Source organism: Populus trichocarpa, chromosome 10 (genome assembly GCF_000002775.5).
Source record: "Populus trichocarpa isolate Nisqually-1 chromosome 10, P.trichocarpa_v4.1, whole genome shotgun sequence".
Classification (NCBI taxonomy): domain Eukaryota; kingdom Viridiplantae; phylum Streptophyta; class Magnoliopsida; order Malpighiales; family Salicaceae; genus Populus; species Populus trichocarpa.
In genome coordinates this window covers 10,512,028-10,534,106 of record NC_037294.2, presented here as the reverse complement: position 1 = coordinate 10,534,106, position 22,079 = coordinate 10,512,028, and the positions used below count along the sequence as shown (strand labels likewise).

At 34.9% G+C, this 22,079-nt stretch overlaps 2 protein-coding genes across 4 annotated transcripts; both read left to right on the top strand.

Annotated features, from left to right (window-relative positions):
• The first annotated feature begins 890 nt into the window (after positions 1–890).
• Positions 891–4,626, top strand: LOC7498045 (serine/threonine receptor-like kinase NFP). The gene is made up of 2 exons (XM_002315704.4): positions 891–2,387; positions 3,657–4,626. Exons 1-2 carry the CDS (start codon positions 1,266–1,268, stop codon positions 4,392–4,394), a joined length of 1,860 nt encoding a protein of 619 aa, XP_002315740.2. The 5' UTR covers positions 891–1,265; the 3' UTR covers positions 4,395–4,626.
• Positions 4,627–9,625: 4,999 nt separating this feature from the next.
• LOC7498043 (putative ion channel POLLUX-like 2) lies at positions 9,626–21,262 on the top strand. Of its 3 annotated transcripts, none has more exons than XM_024611205.2 (24): positions 9,626–9,963; positions 10,442–10,521; positions 11,120–11,235; positions 11,574–11,854; positions 12,810–12,881; positions 13,567–13,639; positions 13,852–13,950; positions 14,022–14,176; positions 14,265–14,369; positions 14,749–14,835; positions 15,817–15,901; positions 15,983–16,130; positions 16,701–16,777; positions 16,860–16,940; positions 18,101–18,295; positions 18,386–18,499; positions 19,141–19,233; positions 19,352–19,478; positions 19,561–19,637; positions 20,005–20,052; positions 20,144–20,213; positions 20,299–20,372; positions 20,665–20,775; positions 20,861–21,262. In XM_024611205.2, exons 1-24 carry the CDS (start codon positions 9,875–9,877, stop codon positions 20,960–20,962), a joined length of 2,559 nt encoding a protein of 852 aa, XP_024466973.1. In that variant the 5' UTR covers positions 9,626–9,874; the 3' UTR covers positions 20,963–21,262. The 3 variants fall into 3 exon arrangements, with proteins under 3 accessions (XP_024466973.1, XP_024466972.1, XP_052312613.1); XM_024611204.2 differs by having other exon boundaries at positions 9,626–9,993; XM_052456653.1 differs by lacking the exons at positions 9,626–9,963; positions 11,120–11,235.
• Positions 21,263–22,079: the final 817 nt, after the last annotated feature.

Sequence of the window (22,079 nt, the reverse complement as noted above, 5' to 3'; positions counted from 1 at the left end):
AAGTCATAAATAGTGGCTTTGACGTTTCAAGAGTCAAATTCCACCACCATTTTCTCCAGAAGGCAGTTACCTAGGAATTTTTATGCTATCTTTAATTATAATCATGATTTCTCATTTTTTTAATCATCAAGATTCGTTGTGTTCTTTTAGTCATCCTTGGTGGGGCAGCATTAAAGTTACCCAGGTAAGTGTTCAATTGAAAATGACGACAAGACGGCACTTGTGATGCCACAAAACTGAGAGCTGCAGCTGGAGCGACGGCTGCAGTTTTTATTTTGAATTTTGTTAGCTTGTTAGTATTCAATAAAATTCCAAAACTTAGCCCTGGACAAAGTGTCTTTGAGGAAACAAAGAGCAGCTATTTCAGCTGAGGATGTGTAGATTCTTTAGAGCAGAAATCTCTGCTGTTATTTGCAGTTACTGTTAGCTGCTTGCAGTAGAATCTCCTTAAATCTTACATTTTGTACCCTTTCATGCTAGAAATGGATGTGTTTGAGTGTAGTCTTATCTTTTGAGTTCTGCTTCGCTTATTTATCACTCACTGGAATGCCTTCCACATTATTCCCAGCTAAAGTCCAGAACTTAAAACCGGTCTTAAAACGCTATCTTTTGTTGTCAGCTCAGATTCCCATCTATTTCAAGTTTTTGAAAATTATATAGTTTGAAAATCCGGTTGCGTGAAATGGTTAAACCACTGTAACTATCTTTATGAATTTTAAAAATGATTTAGTTTGCAAATTTCACCTTGACTTGATCTTGTTTTACTTTTCCAAATGCATACTGTATGATTCCCTCAGCTTGAACGTTTCCTCCACTGCAAGGTCATACAATTCGGCCATCTTAAGCCATATACATGTAGCTTTGCAGTTTGCATAGGGGGTCTGGATGTTTTAGAGTTTGTCCTAAACCAGGCTCTTATCTTATCTTTCTTCTCTTATGAATTGAAAGCTCGAATCAAGCTCTCTATGCGCTTAATTTCTTCTTTCGATTCGAAATTAGTTGGAAAATAAGACAAAACTGGTGGATACATACCCCTGAGCTTGATGCCCATGTCCATCCAATGAAGCTTACCTAAAATCCTTGAAGGTGGGATCCACCAGGCAGTTGGACCCATTTCACTGTCCTAAAATCTTGACTACAATTTTGACAAGGAGAGAGTTTGCACTTCCACTATCTCTTGAAAGTTGAAACTACGGAGTATAAAATCCCTGTCTTCTTTAATACAAAACATTGCAAGGCAGAAAGGCAGAACAACCAAGCCAAAAATGACATCCAAATCCCATCTAGTCTTCTCTCTCCTCTTTTTTATCTATTACAGTACTATCCTCCACCATTTGCAAGCCCAACCAAGCACCCAAGGATTCACCTGCACAGCCAATCAGAGTTCCTTTCCATGCCAAACCTATGCCTTCTACCGAGCTACAGCTCCTAACTTCCTTGACCTTTCCTCAATCGGTGACCTTTTCTCGGTTAGCCGCCTTATGATATCAAAACCAAGTAACATCTCCTCTCCAGCCTCTCCTCTCATCCCCAATCAACCCTTGTTTGTCCCTTTATCATGTTCTTGCAACACCATGAATGGCACTAGTATCTCCTTTGCAAACATCACATATACCATAAAGCCAAATGACACTTTCTACCTTGTCTCAACTGAATACTTCGGAAACCTTACTACCTACCAGTCTGTTCAACTTGTTAACCCTACGCTTATCCCCACACTACTCCAAATAGGAGTAGAAGTGATCTTTCCAATATTTTGCAAGTGTCCTAATCAAACTCAATTGCAAAACAAGGTGAATTATCTGGTATCTTATGTGTTTCAGCCTTCTGATAACTTATCATCAGTTGCTTCAACATTTGGAGTCGAAACACAATCTATTGTGGATGCTAATGGCAATAACATACAGCCTTTTGATACCATATTCATACCAGTAAATCAACTTCCACAACTGGCACAACCTACGGTTTTTCCTTCTTTGGCGCCTTCTGGGAAGACTCAGAGGAAAGGTTTGATCATAGGATTAGCAGTTGGACTAGGAATTGCCGGGCTTTTGTTGGTCTTGGTAAGCGGGGTTTGTTTTTTTAGAGACGGTGTATTGAAGAAGAGACGGGATTTTGAGAGAGATGATCAGGAGAAGCAGAGGATGCAGTTCAATGGAGGAAGGAAAGGGTTGAAGGATATAGAAGTGAATTTGATGGCAGATGTTTCAGATTGCTTGGATAAGTACAGGGTCTTTAAGATTGATGAACTGAAAGAAGCTACTGATGAGTTCGGTGAGAATTGCTTGATTGAAGGATCTGTGTTTAAAGGGTCCATAAATGGAGAGACCTATGCCATCAAGAAGATGAAGTGGAATGCTTGTGAGGAGCTCAAGATATTGCAGAAGGTAAGATCTTTTTCACTAATTACTGTATATACTCCAGCCTTCACTGTTTGTTTGGTTTCCAATGAAATAGTAGGATCAGGGACACAGTTGCATGAACCTCAGTTGTTTCCATACTTTTACAGTTCACAAGGATTCAGCCTATATAGCACAATTAAAGATGAGTTAGAATTTATATTTCACAAGTTTGCAATTCATGCTAGCGATTCAAGTTCCAGCAGAGCAGAGTTCTGGCCCTTCCCTAGCATGATAAACTTCTGGTCTTGACCTAAACTCCCAAGTAGCAAAATAGATGGTGATGATGTCCATGATCTCATCCGTTTGATTTGTGTAGCCATGGATATGTTGTGCAATAGGAAATTGTAGCATAAACCTAAATGCAGGGGCTGTAATGAGAAATATAGAAAAATGTGGGATTAAAAATCGAAACATCCAAATAAAATAACGACACCGGTGTATGACTTTCATTAAATTTTGCAACTGTCTAATTTTATATTGGTTAGGTGAAGTGACGTTTGTATTTAGCAGGTTTAAGGTTTAAAATGGGGTGGCATTTGAATTTGTTTTCAGCTGTTTAATAATTGGAGTAGATGTCTTAATCCATGGTCAAGTTTTCAATATGTTCTCATGTTCTTAATTATATTTATTATATCTTGTATAATATTTAATTTCTCAATATGTTTTTTATGAAGTTTTTGACATAATTATATTTTTCGCTCTTGGAATATCCCTGAGGTCTACAAAAATATAATATTGATTTAAAAAATAATAATATCCTTATTCTTTAAAATTTTAATGATTAAGTAATTTTAAACTTTCTATTTCTTAAAATATTTTTAGCAATTAGTAGAGATTTTTTTATTATATTAATCTTATACAACTCAAATACAATGTTTTTATAATGTTGTGAACTTAAACAGCTCCAGACTGTTAATTGTCCAAAAGCAAGAACTTGGATATAGGATTGGCCCCATCTCATGGCCATGAAACAATTTCCTTGCCAATAATAAAAAAGATGTTGATTAGTTGAATGCAACAATCCTGACCATGTTCAAGCTTGAAATGACGAGGAAGGATGATAAGCATTAGGTGAAGTTTATTTCAGAGAGATCTAGACTGAAATGCTTAATATAGCGCAGTGATATAATTGCCAAGTATCTACCAAATTAAAGTTTATTTATTTTTTGTAATTGATGGGATCTTTTCTCTTCCTGTGAAAATACATTTTCATATTGCTACGTGAAAAAAACTCACTGTTTACTTTGTTTGAAGGTAAACCATGGCAACTTGGTGAAGCTAGAAGGCTTTTGCATAGACCCTGAGGATGCAAATTGCTATCTGGTCTACGAGTACATCGACAATGGCTCTCTGCATTCGTGGTTGCATGGTAACGAGAAAGAAAAACTAAGCTGGAAAACAAGGTTACGCATTGCAATTGACGTTGCAAATGGTCTCCAATACATCCATGAGCACACTAGGCCAAGGGTTGTACACAAAGACATTAGAAGCAGCAACATTCTTCTAGACTCGAGCATGAGAGCCAAAATTGCCAACTTTGGACTAGCAAAATCAGGCTACAATGCCATAACAATGCACATTGTCGGCACCCAAGGCTACATTGCACCTGAATATTTAGCTGACGGTGTGGTGTCAACAAGAATGGATGTTTTCTCATTTGGTGTGGTTTTGCTTGAGCTAATCTCAGGCAAAGAAGCAATTGACGAAGAAGGCAAGGTTTTGTGGGCAGAAGCTAGTGGAATTTTGCAGGGAAATGTTGAAGAGAGGAAGGTGAAGAGATTGACACCATGGATGGATAAGGTTCTATTAGAGCAGTCATGCTTAATGGAGAGTGTAATGAATGCAATGGTTGTTGCAATTGCTTGCTTGCATAGAGATCCATCAAAGAGGCCCAGCATGGTGGATATTGTTTATGCCTTGTGTAAGACTGATGATCTGTTTTTTGACATCTCAGAAGACGTATTGTCAGACCCTCAGGTAATGGCAAGATAAGTTATTATCATTTTTAGGATCTGGAGATAAGATTTTGGTAGTTAAGGATTTTATATGTATATATATGAGCTTTGATAATATGATGTAACATACGTATGATTACAAAGTTAGCTGTATAAAATCTTCTGGAACCGTATAATGCCATTTTGTACCTGAACAAAAATGGATCTTGCTGTGTTTAAAAGGCGTTTTGGATTTGGAACCCTATAATGCTACCCTGTTCTTGAACAAATTGAAGTTGGCGGTGCTGTTTTTCTTGTCCATCCCTTGTTCCAGGCATCTTTAGCCTATGGGCGTACTCCTTTTAAGACCCTTTGCACCGAGTCTGCCTTGAAGAAAAGTGGGCATTCTTCCTAGCCAGCTGCTGCAGTGGCTCCTGCAAATTAATCTGTATATCAAGCTCTCTAAGAACTCATACAAAATCAAATTCAATGATTTCAAGGCTTGTCGTTTAGAATCTTTTACAAAATTGTCAATGCTAGTCTATATTAGATGAAGCAATTATTTGAGTTTTGAGAAATAAATCAATTAGTCTCGCTTGTTTCAAGAACTAATTATTTAATCTTTTTTGTTCTATTTACGTTCTTTTCTCAGTTTTTTTTAATTTGAAACTAGAAAACTAATTATTTGTGTCCTTCTAACCTGAGGACAACCCATTGTAATCCCAGAAAACACCTTGACCCCATAAACATCATCTCAAATTTAATGCTACCTAAATGCGCAAAAAGAATGATGGGACACCGAACCTGAAATATTATTTATGTACGCGAATGATCATAGATGATGGAGGATAGCCCAAACAATTGAGAGATTGGGCTTTAACTTATGTTTTTGGGTTTAATTTATATGAACTTTTAGTTAAGGTTTATTAATTTGGTTTTATTTGTTGGGTTTGATTTAATTATTGTTGGGTATTTTATTTAGTGGGCTATAAGCCCAAACGCTTGTTCTAGTTAGAGTTTTAGTATTTATATCCCACTTTTCTAAATATTAAGGCAGTTTTGATGATTAATGAAAATTGCAGACTTTACATATTTCCAATCCCCTTTTTTCTTTTCTAAAACTTCTTTATGTTATTACTTTAATTTTATTATTTATTGTTACACATCAAAGAATGCTAAATTTGTCTTTCTCTCTTTTCTTGTGCTGGACACTAGAATGGTTGGAACATGTAGAAACAGCTGGTCCTTCAATGTCAGGTCACGATTTCTGTTACAAACTTGATCAGCTTTGGATCTCTTTGAGTGATGCGAGAGTGGGCCTGTCCCACATCTGCCTATAGCCACCACTTGTCCTGCTGAGTGATTACTTGCACAAACGTAGCAATTTATGAGCAAACCCACTGTGAATTTGATAGGCTTTTTGATATCCCAAATCAAGGAGTTTGAAGTGCATGGTTTATATGAAATTTGATGAGATAGTGTATTCTATCTTAAGAAACAGATAAAAGATATGGGTTTTAGTGTTTTACCGATCATGAACGCTCAATGAAATAAATTAAAAGGGAGATAACGAAGGCTTAAGCTTCCTTCTTTTTTTCCAGAAAGGATAGCTCATGCTTGGTAAATATTACCTGTGAAGTAAAAGAAGAAAAGAGAAAACTTAATTTCATCGCGTGTTTGTAAATAAAAGACAGTCTTGACGAAATTCTATATGAAAAATATAATAAGACAAAGACACGGACCGAAGCACTGATTGAAGAAGACAGGTCGAAGCAAGACGAGGCAGCGTGCACTCATCAGTCATTTCATAAATCTGGTCGGCTGGGCTTGTCAGTACCGTATAACCAGGCAAATAATTTCGCATATTTGCAAGAATGTGCGTTATGAACCACAATTTATCAGTATATTTTAAACAATTTTTTTTTTTACCCCAGAGCGCATTTTTTTCTTACAAAGGACCGACTCCTTAGGGAATCCGAAAACAGGTTTAGTGCCCAGGTTCCCGTGTCTAGTGTCGGGAGCCTCACGCCCAAACATCGCGACCTGGGCCCAGGCTTGTCTCCTTGCCCAACACCCGATCCTTTGAGATTTTTTTATTCAACCAGGCTTTTTAGTCAGGATCGAAAGTGCCAAGGGAATCTAGGCATCCTACCATTGAAGAGTAGTATATTCCTTGATTTATTTCATGAAATGCAACATCCCAATTCAAAAGGTGCAAGCTTCACTTACGCTCCTAGATCCTAGATAGTAGATCCTAGATGTACAAGAGTTTTTTAATGTCCAATTATATTTTTATCTTATTAATACATATATTAAAAATATTTTTCTCTCAATTAATACTTGTGTAAAAAATATTTATCTCTCATTAATATATGATAAATAAATATTTATCTTTTATTAATGTTGCTATAGTAAAATAACTTTTTAGTCTTTTTTTTCAAGCAAAAAGACAAGATTCAAGGAGTATATACGTATCAATTTTTTTTATAGAACACTTATTCTTATATTAAAACAAGAACAAATAATCTTGTACCTAGAAATTAATATTTTTTTTATCATATTTATTATATTCTTTTTTTAAATATACTAACTTAAATATCTGAGGATTTTTATATTCATAAAAAAATTATTTCGCAAGTAAAATAATTTTGACATCAAATTATTACCTTTATTTGTTATGAAAAACAGATATGATAGAATGAATACATGATTAAGCACAGAAAAAGCCGTATTCTTGTTATTAAGCACCGTAAAATTTGGAACGGCGCCGTATGTTATAAATTAAATGCTTGAAATCCACAGTCGCAGGCTTGATGCATGTGCCATCGGGCAGCAATTCTGATTCGTTCGTTTAATATGTTGAAAGCAACGAATTTGGAGGCTCATTGAATATTGGATTCTTTGACCAATTCATCCCACACTGCCACACACATCATTGGATGGATTGGGATCTACAAGCGGTTGCTTCTACCTATTATCTAACACATCCAGAAGATTTGGGAAAGCTTACATAGCTTTACTATTTATCCTGCCTTTTTTTATTTCATTTTTCAAACTATATTTCCTTTCTATCATCTAGCTAGATTAAATTAGCATTGCAATTATGATACAATTACTAGATTAAAAGAAACAAGATTTAATTGTAAAACGTGAAGAGAATATATGACCAACCCTAAATTTATAATAATTTTTATTTTGATTTAAAAGTTTATTTTGTTCATTCTCTAATTCTTGTGTTAAAAATAATGAAAGAGAAAGAAAATGAATAGTTGTCATGATTCCGACAACTAGAATAACTAAACTTGGTGTTAATGGATCCCATTCAACAATGAAAGTTCAATGTTGGTGGATTTTCTCTCCAAACATGTATGAAAAAAAGATCAAGTTCCATTTTAATTCTTTTAGTTCGGTTGATTTTAGATTTCTTGGTTAATTTTAGAATATTTTGATGTTAATAGATGATTTAGAAAGATTTTTATGGTATTTTAGTATGTGTATTTAGGTGAAATAGTTTGAAAAATAGAATTTTAACCTAAAAATCACATCTCATGATTTTCAAGTCACCACAGTGACAGGTGTAGATTGTAGACTGGGTAACTATCCATGACATATCTTATGCCTCGACAAACAACGTGTCACTTTTAATTTAAAAAGAAAATAACTAAATAATTCTTTTAAATTATGGTATATTGGGTCCCTTGGTTTTTGTTTTTTTTTCTTATTCTTTATTTTTATTCCTCTTTAGATCTACTAAGCTAATAAGATCATGTCAAGTAAAGTTTTATATAAATTAATTTAAAATTTAAATTAAAAAAAAAATCAAATCAAGAATTTTAAAGTTTCACCTACTAACCCCTTTTAGAGTAATGGACAATGACAAAGTTTCCCGCTACCTGAATATTTTTCTACACGTTGAAGAAAGTTTTGCTCCATCCACAGTGGAGCTCGACCGGTCATCTAGTATATTACTAATTTCATTACAAGAATGATAGTTTAATAGATAAAGAGGAAATGATTTCGAAAATCAAAAACATTTTTTTTTATCCTGTTGATAAAAACTACTCTTTTCTTTCCTACTTTTCTTGAATTCACTCCAAATACAGGGAAGTGACAGTGGACACGAAAGGAAACCATGACGAGTTCGACAAAGGATAGTGACTCAGTGGACGAACTTGGAACCTGGATAAATTCAGACCAGTATCGTCGGTGGTCCATGAAAACTTTGCAAGGAGTCAACATCTTATCTTGGAAGTGTTTTGCTTGGTTTAGATATGCCGAGCAGGCTGCTCCGGCGTTCCCCTTTCCTTTTCACTCTGCCCTCGTAACCAGACTAGCATGCCTTGATGGCAATCTTAACCTAAATATTTTCCTACATTACCCACGTTTCTAATTGGTAATGCCAAAACTTTTTTTTATTAATATCTCACCGTTCCCGTTGTGATAAATAATTTAATTTATCAAATTTTAAATTTATTTCTAAGTAATTATAAGTCTGAGTTTTCTTAAAGTTATTAAAAACTTATATAGTCATTAATTTCAAGACTTATAAGATTAATTGAAATACACGTAAGCTAATCTAGATATTTATATTAATAAAAAATATATATATATATATATATCTCACCATCCCACTTGCAAGTTGCAATATTTGTTAGGTATGTCATCGTGGTGTTATTTTTATTTTTTATTTTTTTATATTTAGTAATTTATTGTTTATATTTATGTATCATGTTGCAATGGGATTTAAAAAAATTATTTTTAGTTTGATATTTGAATTTTAATGAGTTAAGAAATATCATATCTTATTAAGTATGTATAATTCTAACCAAACTCTACATTTATTTATATTTTATAAGTTTTTTTTGTCATAGAAATTATATTAGATTTTGTTGGTTTTTACACTTCAAGACCGAGTATGTGTAGTTTTCCACAAATCATCCATAATCAAGTCAAACTAATGGATTCATAACAGATTATTTTCTCATAATCTTTCTTTACAGTGGCAGGCAAAGTAAAATAAATAAATCCATTTACCATCTAATCCAATAATACAGAGAGGTGTTATATTTTTAAGGTGCTAATTGCTGCTTAGCAGCTGATATCCCACCTAATCCTCATAATTATATGGTTGATCTGCTTATAGAATTTGCCTTGAGGGTAGAGATGTCTCATTCAAAAGCTGAATGGAGTGGGCCAATGACAGGGTACTAGACCCGAAAGTACTAAACAAGGGAAACAAAAAAACAGGTGGCCACTCACCATATAATAGGTCCACACAATGCCTTTGTCCAAAGGCAAGTCGGAAATCAGAATCACTGGCAGTGGCAATACTAGTTTGGAATACATGGAACTCTCTCTCCACAGTCCACTTTTCCTCTCCCTCTCTCTCTACAGATAGTTGCCCTTCTTCCACTGATAGAGAAAAAAAAAAAACATTACACACTTTCTGCTATTTTTCACTGGTCTCTTCCTTTTCTTTCTATCTCAGTACTTTCATCAAACACTGGATATTCAAATTAGAAACACCAGAAAAGAGAGATGCTTCTTAGCCACTTGCAGAGCTCTCACCCATGGATTTTACCGCCTCGAATCCCCACACTGAAGCAAACTTCTTCTTCACCAGAGAGGTCATTACTTCTTCTTCATCCTCATTCTCTGTAAGCGCACATTCTTTTGAGTCGATGTATGTAGCATTTTAAACTTAAAGTCGTCAGGCTGTTTTAACAGAAAGTAGGCTTAGCAAATTGGGATAGCCAAGAGAGAGAGTGTATGAACATTTTATTGTGAATATCGCTTACGTAAATGTCGAAGACATTGTTTTCGTAGTTGTTCAGGATTGTTTGGGTTTATTTGATTTGCTTGGATGCCAAATACTCTGTAAGAGGAGTCTTTTTAAGAATGTTTTCTAGTATATTAAAAGCAGCAAGGAGCCTCCTATATTCTCTGCTGCTCTTGTTAAACAGAATTTTGCCAGTTAAGATAGATACTTCTAATATGATCTGTTACAGAACAGACAGGAAGTGTTATGCTAAATTCATGTGCTGCTGGTGCTTTGTTATTATAGGTTGATATCAAAAAATTCACCTTGACAGTTTATTTTTACAGAAAATCGTTGTCATGCCAATTTTGGTGGTTAAAGTCTTCAGCTCTGGGTGCATGGAATTTTCGATTACGAAGTACTGGAGGTGAGTTTGAAGCACTAACACGACGACTCGTCTAGTACTCAAGTATGATACCAAGGTCATAACAGTAGCTAGATCGGGGGTTCTGTTTAGTTAAAAGTAGTATTCTGTTTTTTCATCTCTTTGTTTTTTACTAGGAATTGCTTTTTTATTTAGTGGCCGTTATTTCTATGGGGTGCGACAAAGAATTTCTCATCTACTTACTTTTTTAAAGTGCACATTGGTCGCCTGGCACAAGCCGGATCACGGGTTTTTACTGGGTTACTATATCATTTTGAATTGATTTTTTTTTTTTTAAAACATTATTTTTGTTAAAAAATAAATATTCAATTACAACCGGCTAAATTAACCCGAGTTTTTAAATAGACCATGGATCAACTCGAGTTTTTGACTTTTCTTATTTTTTTTTAAATCTAGCCCTGGTTTCAATCCCAGGTTAATCTGTCGGTCCGGCCAGGTCAAGTTTTAAAACTATAATTTTAGCATTAATTTTTGTGTCATTTTTCAGAACCCCTTGCTATTTTGATCCTTCTGTTGATGCTTTCACAATAAATTTTAGATGAACCTTCACAACATTTTATCTAAAAAAATGCATTTTCAGGGAATTGGAAAGCCAATAATCAAACCAAATGGCATAAGTTCGATAGTGTGGTGTATGCAAATCTTCCAGATTGTTCACACCCTGAGTTGTGTATGAAGCCAAATAGTAGCTCTGAGGTAAGCATTACGTGAAAGAACCTGAATATGGAAAAAGTTAAAAAAATGGATACATGTAATACATTATGAGATTTTGAACATGCTTAATTTTCCGTTGTGATGTTTTCTCAATGAGAAAATAAAAGAACGGTTTGGTTTTATTTATTTTTATTTTACTTTGTGTGTACAATTTTACGTATTTGGTTCATGGCTTACTCTTTTGACATGTATTTGGCACTGAAAGAAAAGTGATCTAAATTGATATACGAGATCACTGCCTAGCTTGTTGTGGAAAACTTAATGTGTCTGTTTGTTGAAACTTGTCGTGTTTATGTTTATGTGATCTACTGTGTGTGCAGGATTGCCAAGCCAAACTTACAATTGGATCAATTGCTATGTGCTGCTTATTGACACAGTTAAAGTCTGCAAATACATTGATAAAGATTGTCCAAGACTTGCTTCCTTTCCTGATTGGGACTTTTGGAGCTACAAACTCCCCGTTTGCTTGTATGTCTAATTCCTTGAACAAACCAACACCTCTGCAGTTGGATGTGTCCTTGCCCGCACTTCAAGATATTAAGTGGAGCTTATCACGCTTGCTTTATTTGTTCAACATGCAAATTGAAAGAAATGTCGCTATGTAAGTGAATTGAAAATTTTCTTTTTTCCGATTCGCAGTGCCTGATTTTTTTTGCTATCAACTGGTTCATTAAGATTTGTGTGTCGCTGAGTTGAAATCTTGATAGTTCCTTTTGAACTGAAATCCCTTATGTTTTGAGGGATCAGAAGATTAGATGTCATTGAGATATTACAATATGAAATTAATGTGGCTGCATTTAAGGAAAAAGTGAAAAACAAATCATCTATTTTGTTCTCCTATAAAAAAAATAGAGATTTAATGGCGCACATTCCAAGTATGCTTGTATAATCAAATGGTCTACCCATCACCTATTGTGCCAACAAGGTTTTCTCTAGTTTTTATCCGTCAATTATACACACTTAAATCCAACTGTGTTATTCTGCATTTGTGGTAAACTTGGCTGCTTGGGAAGCAATAACAATCTTTTTGAGTGTAATAATAGGTCAGCACTAGATGTATGAGATAGATATTTAAACAAGTACTATAGGTTTTGCAAACGAGTTCTAGGTTTTGTAAATATGTGCACAACCTGACATTCAGGGTTAATATTTTGGTACTAGTGTTCTTTATTGAAACCTTGACTGGAAAAAAATACAGCCTGCTTAAAGTACCTGTTAAATCTCTCAGGTATCTTGTATGTTAAACAAAAATTTGCCCCGTCCAGGAACTTTTTTATTAGGATAGGAACACTGGCACTAGAGTATTTCAGTGAAACCTTAATTGGAAAATGATAGTCTGCTTAAAGTATCAGTTAAATCTTTGCCGTAGTTTAAATTCCCATGGAAAAGTAAAACATCTCAAAGTCTTAGCATCACTGATTGGGTTAGATTGGGCAAATTATGGTTGTCACCATGTAAAACGTGGCATGGGCCCTATGCTTTTTTGCTGTTTACTTCATGAATGTTAGCATGACATCTCCTGGTTAATCAATAAATTTTCTGTAAATGTGTTGTAGGTCCTTTGTGGTACTACTTGTGTCTTGCTTCTCATTCGTTGTCATTGGAGGTTTCCTGTTTTTCAAGATCAGGTAACCTATCAACCATCCCCTTTGAAGAATACAGTATAATGCATCCTCAGACTTGATATAGTTACAGCCATTGCCTCCATTTCTGCAATTTATCATCTTTTTTATGTAGATTTCTTATGAAGATGTCAATGAAAAAGTTAAGAATACAATACTAACAAATTGTCATAGAACTTATCATTGACTGTATCACAAGGTAACTGGTATTTAAAGGAGCAAAATATCATATTTATCATCACATTTTTAGACCGTAATTGGTTTACATTGGATTTTCGGTGCCTTCTTGTTGTTTTCTTCTATGTGCTCTATTTACAAGTTCATCAACAATGGAGAAAAATGTGCAAATATTGCATAAAGAACCATCTATCGGTGCCTCCATCCTGTATTTTGTCTCTTTTATCTATTTGAAACAGACATCAGAGAGGGTCTCTTCTGTATTGATCTGTTTATAGCACATCATCATTAACCAGATGTGAAGTTGCCATTTTATAAGCTGAAAATATTCTGTGTGAGTTTTCTTAGTAAAATCCTTTCCCCTTTATCTATGCCTGCTTATTCTCTCTTCAGCAAGGAATTTGCTCTAGCTATGTTTGGGTGCTTATTTGGTTCTTCTCTTAATTGACTCTGGCAGCATCTAGTACTCTTGCTTGTTTGCTGTTCTGGGCTTGTGATATGTTCAATGATACAGGGGTAGCCATTCTCTTGAGGATTGCTTCTGGGAAGCTTGGGCATGTCTGTGTTCATCTTCTACTCATTTAAGGGTGCGTTGAAGAGGTGAATGCTTACAGGAGTGACTATTGTGTAAATTTTATTATGGATGTTGGTTGTTTAGAGTTGTTACACTACCTCCCTTTGCCAACCATACATGCTTAACGGTTGCCTTTGTAATTATTCACTTGAAAATTTCCCCTTACTTTCAGAATTGTTAATTTACACCTCTTGAATCTAAAGACCATAATATATGGAACTGCAGCAAAGAACACGAGTTGAACGCGTTATTGGCTTTGTTCTTGCTATATGGGGTATATTGTTCTACTCTCGGCTACTGAGCACAATGACAGAACAGTTCAGGGTATACTATTGAAACATCTACTTGCTGATGCTTGTATTTAAGTTGCTTTCTTAAGACTGTTACTTGGACAGCATAACATGCAAAGGCTCAGGGAAGGGGCGCAAGTACAAGTTCTTGAGACAGATCATATCATTATTTGTGGAGTAAACAGTCATCTGAGTTTCATACTAAAGCAACTAAACAAGTACCATGAGTCTGCTGTCCGCTTAGGTACTGCTACAGCTAGGTAATTAATTCTCATCTGCCAGCACAGTTTCCGTTCCAGTATTGTGTGCTATATGTACCTTTGATTTATGCATTCTATGTCTTTACAGGAGGCAAAGAATTCTTCTTATGTCTGATCTTCCAAGGAAGCAGATGGACAAGCTAGCTGACAATACTGCCAAAGATCTTAGCCATATTGATGTCCTCACTAAAAGGTATGGTATTAAGCAAATCCTCTTTGCTAATTTCAGGACTCCTGGAAAATCACTCCTCATCATTGTTCTTTTCTTTCCCTGGGACTTTGTCAAGATTTCCTTCATTTATCATCAATGTCCTTTGGTGGTGACAGTTGTGTATTCAGGCGATGATTTATTTTTATGCAAATATTTCATTTTGTATTAATTTCTTTCTCTTTATAAGGCACATCAAGCATCCAGGAGGACTTTTCTCTCAACAACTTTTAAGAAAAATCTATCAATAAAATTATTTTATAAATTCAAAGAACCAGAACATATACATTATAGTTGAAATTTAATAACCTATCCATGATTGTTTCGGTTCAGTTTTCACATTTCCAGCTCCTTATTTGTACAGTTGCAGCCTTAGCCTAACAACATCATTTGAAAGAGCTGCAGCTGGTAAGGCACGTGCCATAATTATACTGCCAACAAAAGGAGATCGGTAAGAATTTTAAAGCAACATTTATAGGATTATCTACTTGTATTAATTGACTTGATAGCATATATGTCACAGAAAATTGCTTGTCATAATGTCTTTTTATGGAAATCATCTTGTAGTGCATAGACAAGAACCAGAGTTGCTTTGTTATTGAAGAGATGTTAGTACCACGGTGGATGTTTTTTAATCTTAACTGTTAACCTGTAAATATTGTGAATTATATATTTGGATTTTGGTCCAAAAATTATATTTCAGATTTGCAATGATTAGCCATGATACCTTGATACTTTGTAGTAGTGACTGGTAAGGTTTTGCACCTTAATTACATTGATAGAGAAGGAGTGATCTATCCCTAAGTGTCTTTGTCAGAATTGGTGGTGATTGGAACTTACTATATAGGCTAAACTTTTCTCTACAGAATTGAATTTATATCAATTGATGTCTACATTCAGTCTTAGATGAACTAGGCTTATATTTGTATTTTAAATTAGACACCGCCAAGATACTTCCTAGTTTTTGTTCACTATGCAACAAAGAAACGTACAAAGAGTATGGTCATTAGCAACTAAGAAACTACAAAGATGCAACATTGACTGCAAAGATGCTACATTTTACATAATTGACTGCATTTAATACCCTTTTTTTCATTTTTAGTCATCACTAGTGCTTTTGCTTTTCACTATTATCACTGTCAACCTTTTTGTTGATGTGGTTGGTCAATGAGGGCTCTGCTCGACCAAGAAATACTGTAGCTCATGTAAGGGTTATGGGGAAGTATAAAAGGATGTTGGATCCAATGGCCTCTGATTTTTAAGAACGATAGAACTGACCATTACAAAGCCTAATTTTGTGAATCCAAACCTTGCTTATTTTCTTAATCAACAAATCATCTTTGTTTTAGCACTTTAATGTTCTCAGGATTTGATTGCAGAAGCAAGACTAGAAAAAACCAGCACTATTGATTTTAAATATTTGATTGATTAGGTATGAAATTGACACCAACGCATTTCTATCTGTGCTAGCCCTTCAACCTATTACAAAGATGGATGCTGTTCCCACCATTGTTGAGGCATGTCAGTTTTTTCCTGATTACTTAATGAAGTTCCTTGTGCACAATTTAACTGAATATGGGTTTCATTTTGATATACAGGTTTCAAATACCAATACATGTGAGCTTTTAAAATCAGTTTCAGGAGTGAAAGTGGAGCCGGTGGAAAATGTTGCATCCAAATTATTTGTTCAATGTTCTCGACAGAAGGGGCTTATAAAGATCTACAAACACTTGCTTAATTATCGAAGTACTGTGTGAATTTCCTTATAGAATCACAACTTTCTCTTTCTAAAACAGAAGGGGCTTATAAAGATCTACAAACACTTGCTTAATTATCGAAGTACTGTGTGAATTTCCTTATAGAATCACAACTCTCTTTCTAAGACAAAATTTGAGAATTCTCCAATCCAGGCTTTTCTCCAAAAACTTATTGATAAGTTGATGTCTTACTCCAGGCTACCAGTATTGTCTTGTGGGAGACAGAGAAAGAGGGTTTGGGTTAATATGCTATTTCCTATTGAAAGAAAGCAGCACCAACAAAATACCACTTGAACCTTCCCAAACCCACTTTCCTAAGAAAAAAAAGAAAATTTCATTTTAAACACAATCGGCTTTGGTTTATACTAGAATGGTTCTATACAAGTTAGGCTAGTGAAACAAATCCCTGTTTAATACCCCTAGAAGTTGAATCATTTTCAATAGTGACACCTCAATATTTTTATTGTATATAAGTATTTAAAGTTTTACATCTTTTCCATTGCCCAATTTTGTATTTGTACAGAAAAACACTAATCAGTGTCATATTTACTCATTGCAGAAAATGTATTTAATCTCTGCAGTTTTCCTGTTCTAGCTGGAATTAAGTACAGGCAACTAAGACGTGGATTTCAAGAGGTGATGCCATCTGATGAACTTAGTCTCAGCTAGAAGAGAACTTCATGCAATCTGCTAAGTTTGATTTTTTTTTCTTCTTCAGGTAGTGGTTTGTGGTCTCTACCGGAATGGGAAAATATACTTCCACCCAAATGATGATGAGATCCTGCAGCAAACTGACAAAGTATGTGGATGTTATAGATTTCTGTACTTGCATAGTGGACCTGCACATTTAGAATCCTAACTTTAAGATGCAATCCAGTGAAACTTCTAATTCCTATATGAAATCATAGGGTGGAACTTGAAATGTCAGCCAGTATGGCCATCTGAACTGTTTGATCTTTTCAATCCGACCAGATTAAAAAATACTTCTATTTAAATGATTTCTCCCTACAAGTAAATGGCTGAAGTTGTTCTCGGAAAACTTCAGAATGATTATTAGATATTGTTGCAAATTGGTAATCATATATTGGTTTTGTGGTTTATTAATTTCTAAGTGTGCTTTGTTGTTTTTATTGTTTCATATTGTCTTATTACATACTTCATTGGGAGCTAATTTACATTCAAATCCTGCAGATCCAATTAACAACCAGGCAAAATATAAAGGGAAAAAATTAGTTTCAGAACATGCTGCGCAGTTATTTTGCTGTCACGATAAATCCTAGTGGTTCAAAATTTGACTAAGAAAGAGTGTGCAAATGGGCCCTTGGCCTCACATGTCAATGTGTTGATTGATTGTGGCTGCAAAATAGTGTTGTTGCCATCTCTATTTGATGAATGCATGATTAAAACTTGAAGTCAAATTGCTGCCAGAACTTCAATGGATTTAACTGTATTTGAATCAGTCAATGGACAGATGATAACTATAAACTAAATCTGTGTCATGAAGTGGAAGTCAATGACGTGGTATGGTTCAATGGATGAGTTAAGTTACTTCCTTCCCGTAAAAGATACTGTGTGCTTTAGCATCTATAATTACTATAAATTAAAGCAATTTCCAGTGTATGAAGGGTCACATGTCTGTCATTTTCAACCATCACTGGCTGCATATAATTGTATGGTTGCCCCGTTTACCCATTTCTTAGTTCATGTTTTACTTTATAAATATCAATGGTTTTATGTTCTGCATTATATTCTATTTGTCATGCCATCATGTTGTCTTAAGTTGTAATCTCATCAACTTCATTATAAATTATAGATGGCTACTTCTTTACACGGTAAGATATGTTTGCTCACCAATATATTGTTTGAAGTGTGTCTGCTTCACTCATGTTGTTGGGTTGATTACATTTCCTTCTTGATCCTATTTATGTATTCTCTAATTTGTTCACTTTTTCTACATAGATATTGTTCATTGGTCCAGTTCATGGTAAAAGGAACCCACAAATTGCATATTCTAGTGTCTTCAAAGAAGGAGCTGCCTTTTTTCAAAATCTGGAAGCTCTGGAAGATAACAGTGATAATTTAAATCTTCCTACAGAATTGCGAAAAACACGACTTAAAAATATTGTAAAACGTCCCAACAGATCAGGGTCAAAGGTATCTTTTCTGAGAGACAATTGCCCAATCAACACTTTAATTCTGGATTGTATTTGTTACTATGTATGATTGTTTTGCTTGTCTATGCAGGCATCGGACTGGAGTCTAGGACCGAAGGAATGTGTTCTTTTTCTTGGATGGCGCCCGGACGTTGTAGAAATGATAGAAGAGTATGATAATTATCTTGGACCTGGGAGCATATTGGTATGCTGCTATACAATTTAGAGTTTTTAACCTATTTATTTAAATCATACCTGTTCACAATTTTGTTCTCGCGGTCCATTTTCATACATCTTAATTTAAATAGTAATTGCTCTTCAAGTTCGGTTTTCCTTACCAAAGTTTTAGAATTAAATTACACACAAGCAATTATAATGAGAACATGCGTAATGTACAAGTGCATCTTATCAGAAATGCGTGATGTACATGTATTTGGTATTTTGTTTGTCACTGAAACCAGATTGTCACCAAGAGGGTTCCTTTGTTGCACTTTTCCTGTTTTCACCTCACAAAGGATTTTACCATAAGTTTTACAGTCAATTTACATTTCTTGCTGAATAAGATCGAAGTGCTTGTTAGTTGTCTGTCCCATTGGAAAATTCTGATAGTCAAAACATAACTTTCCATGCTTTGCTTCTCCTCTTCTTCATCTTCTTCTTGTTGGGTCTCTTCTGGAATTTAGTATTTTATTAGATAATGGACAATTTAAGTCTGGCGTCCCCAATGACTTGTAATTTTTTTAACTTGATATACAAGAACTTAATGTTCACACTTGACATGCTTTTAAGCTTCTGTATACCTGTTAATCTTTAGTTTACTTTCACCACCTCTACAAATATATGCAGGAGATATTATCAGATGTGCCATTAGATGAGAGGATGAGGACCAGCAGCATTGCTAGTCAAAGAAAACTTGAAAACGTCCGGGTTTCCCATAGGGTACTGCCTAATTGAGCTGAACTGAAAAAAGACATTTTATGTCATTTCTTCATTTTATTTTTCTTGGAAACCTTCTTTTCATTGGAACTAATGGTTTATGATCTTTCAAATATTGCAGATTGGAAACCCCATGAATTTTGATGCCTTACAGGAAACCATATTGGATATTCAGAATTCTCTCAAGAAAGATGAAGATATTTCCTTTTCAATTGTGGTAATATCTGATAGAGAATGGCTTATTGGAGGTAATAATACGTGCCTTGGAGGTAACAATATGTGAAGCTTTGTTGGGTTGAAGTGGCATTGCATAATCGTTCTTTTCTCCAGATCCATCCAGGGCAGACAAGCAATCTGCTTTCTCTCTTATTCTTGCTGAAAATATCTGCATCAAACTTGGAGTGAAGGTGAATACGATCCTTGTTAAATTCAAATGATCGTACGGATCCCTGCTTTTTAATTCTGAAGATTAGTTCGAGAGTTTTAATCCTAGAATTCTAGTCATAATGAATTGCTATATCTGTTTACCAATGAGCTTCTAGCTCAGGTGGTAGTGACCTCTTGATAGTAACCAAGAGTTCCTGGTTCAATTTCTAACGAAGCCAGGAACATCGAACTTGTTTACACCCCACGCAAAAAAAGGCCAAAGTTAGCCCCTCATCCTTACTGTAATGGTCAGATTAACACCCTGTCAGTGGGTATTAAGCTGGACTTCCCCTCTTCTCTAACACTAACCACTTATACTCATCAATATAACAATCAACTGTTCTGCAGGTACAAAATCTAGTTGCAGAGATTGTCGACTCAAAATTAGGCAAACAAGTAACGCATCCTGTAACAGACTTGTTCAGTTTTATGTCGAGAACACTCTTGTTTTGTATGGGTATTTATTTAGATCATACGATCTCTTCAGATTACAAGAATCAAGCCCAACCTGACTTACATAGCAGCAGAGGAAGTAATGAGCCTTGTGACAGCTCAAGGTCTTGATCATTGTTCTCTACTTGCTGTTACACTCTTCCATTTAGACCATGTTCAATTTGAAGAGTAATTATTGCTTACATACAGTGGCAGAGAACAGTGAAATGAATGAGGTGTGGAAAGACATTCTGAATGCAGAGGGTGATGAAATATATGTGAAGGTAAATTCCTCTTCCTTGTATTGCATTTTGGTGTGAAGCATCCTTGGGAACCAACCAACTTAGGTGAGTTGGGCGTATTTTCCATAGAAGGGTGACTCGGTTGGGGAATGAGACTTGGGGCTGCTTTTTTCTATTTCCGTGAGGAATCAGATTTTATGCTAGCCACTGCTGCTATTGTTTCCTTGAGACTTTATTTTGGGTGATGAACTACCCTTTCTGGAATTAGTATCGAGTTTATTCAATACCAACCCATTTGAGCTACTTTATTTCCTTTTTTGTGTTTCTCTGGCAGGACATTACCCTATACATGAAGGAGGGGGAGCATCCTTCATTCGCAGAGCTCTCTGAAAGGGCATATTTGCGGCGAGAGGTTGCTATAGGCTATCTGAAAGATACTAGAAAGGTACAGACGAGTAAGAGGGTGTAGTGGCATTTGGTTAAGGTTTAGCCAATTTGATCTAGACATCTCATTAACCTTAATCTTGCAGGTTATCAATCCAATTGTCAAATCAGAACCGCTTTCCCTGTCTTCGACAGACTCATTAATCGTTATATCCGAGCTTGAAGGAGAACAACCCATCGTTTTGTAAAATGTGAACCTTTAGTCATCATCTGCCTTTGCTCCTTTTATCGTTTTTTCCATTGTTGCATGGCATCTTTGTTTTTGTCTAATGTGTATACTGTCTTACAAGCACAAACTGTGTCAAAATGATCCCAAATAAAAGAAAATGATGAAAGATGGGATTAATGGTAGTTTGACTAAAAAATGGCTAGCTAAAACTGAGTCACACTGTGTAAGGTGTAAATATGCAGGAAAACCCCTCGGCCTGTATTTTTGGCCCAAGGAGGTTGGTTGGCATGGAAGGTGATGCAGGTTGAAAATTTTCAAATTGGTTTTTAACCAGAATTAAATATTTTTTGCAAGGATGGGATTATATTAACCATGAGCTGAGAGCAAAAAATTTTGGTGGCTCACAAGCATATCCAATCAACCAGTCAGGCTGAATGGCAGGGACGAATCCATGGTGTTTGAGATGATCAAAATGTATCATTTTCATTTTGGGGTGACCATCACTTTTGCTTTCATAAATGGTCCAAGTAATGCTGTAAGCTGGGTTAATTTTTTGCCAACATGAAAAAAGAATTGGCAAGAAATATCAATGTTTCAAACGAGTAAGAAAAATCTAAGAATTTGAAAATTCAAAGAGGGTGAATGTATTATCAGCGTAGTGACTTAAAAAGCGAATAGCATTTTATGCTTACTCTTATATATTTAATTTAATTTAATTAATAAATAAAATTCTTTTTTATAAAAACTAGATCAACAAAGGTTGATAAACAATTCGAGTTAACCCTTGTTACTTTTAAAATCACAGAAAAATCTCATAGAAATAACAAAATATTGGTGGAAGAAACAAAAAAAAATAAACTTAAAAAAAAAAGACCCAAGCAAGCCTAGGTGAACCTTGTAAACATGTGTTAATTTCCCAAACCCGTAACTCGTTAAATTGTAAACCTAGGTTAAACTAAGAAGCTCAACACCCAACAAACTAAATGTCGGATGATGAAATCAATAAATTTAATTTGATTAAAAAACAAAATTTCTTTTAAAAAGGATAAATTTAATAAAGGCCAAAAAAAAAACCTGAGATAACCCTTATTATTTTAAAAAGAAAGATAAATCTATAGAAAGCGAATAAAAAAATG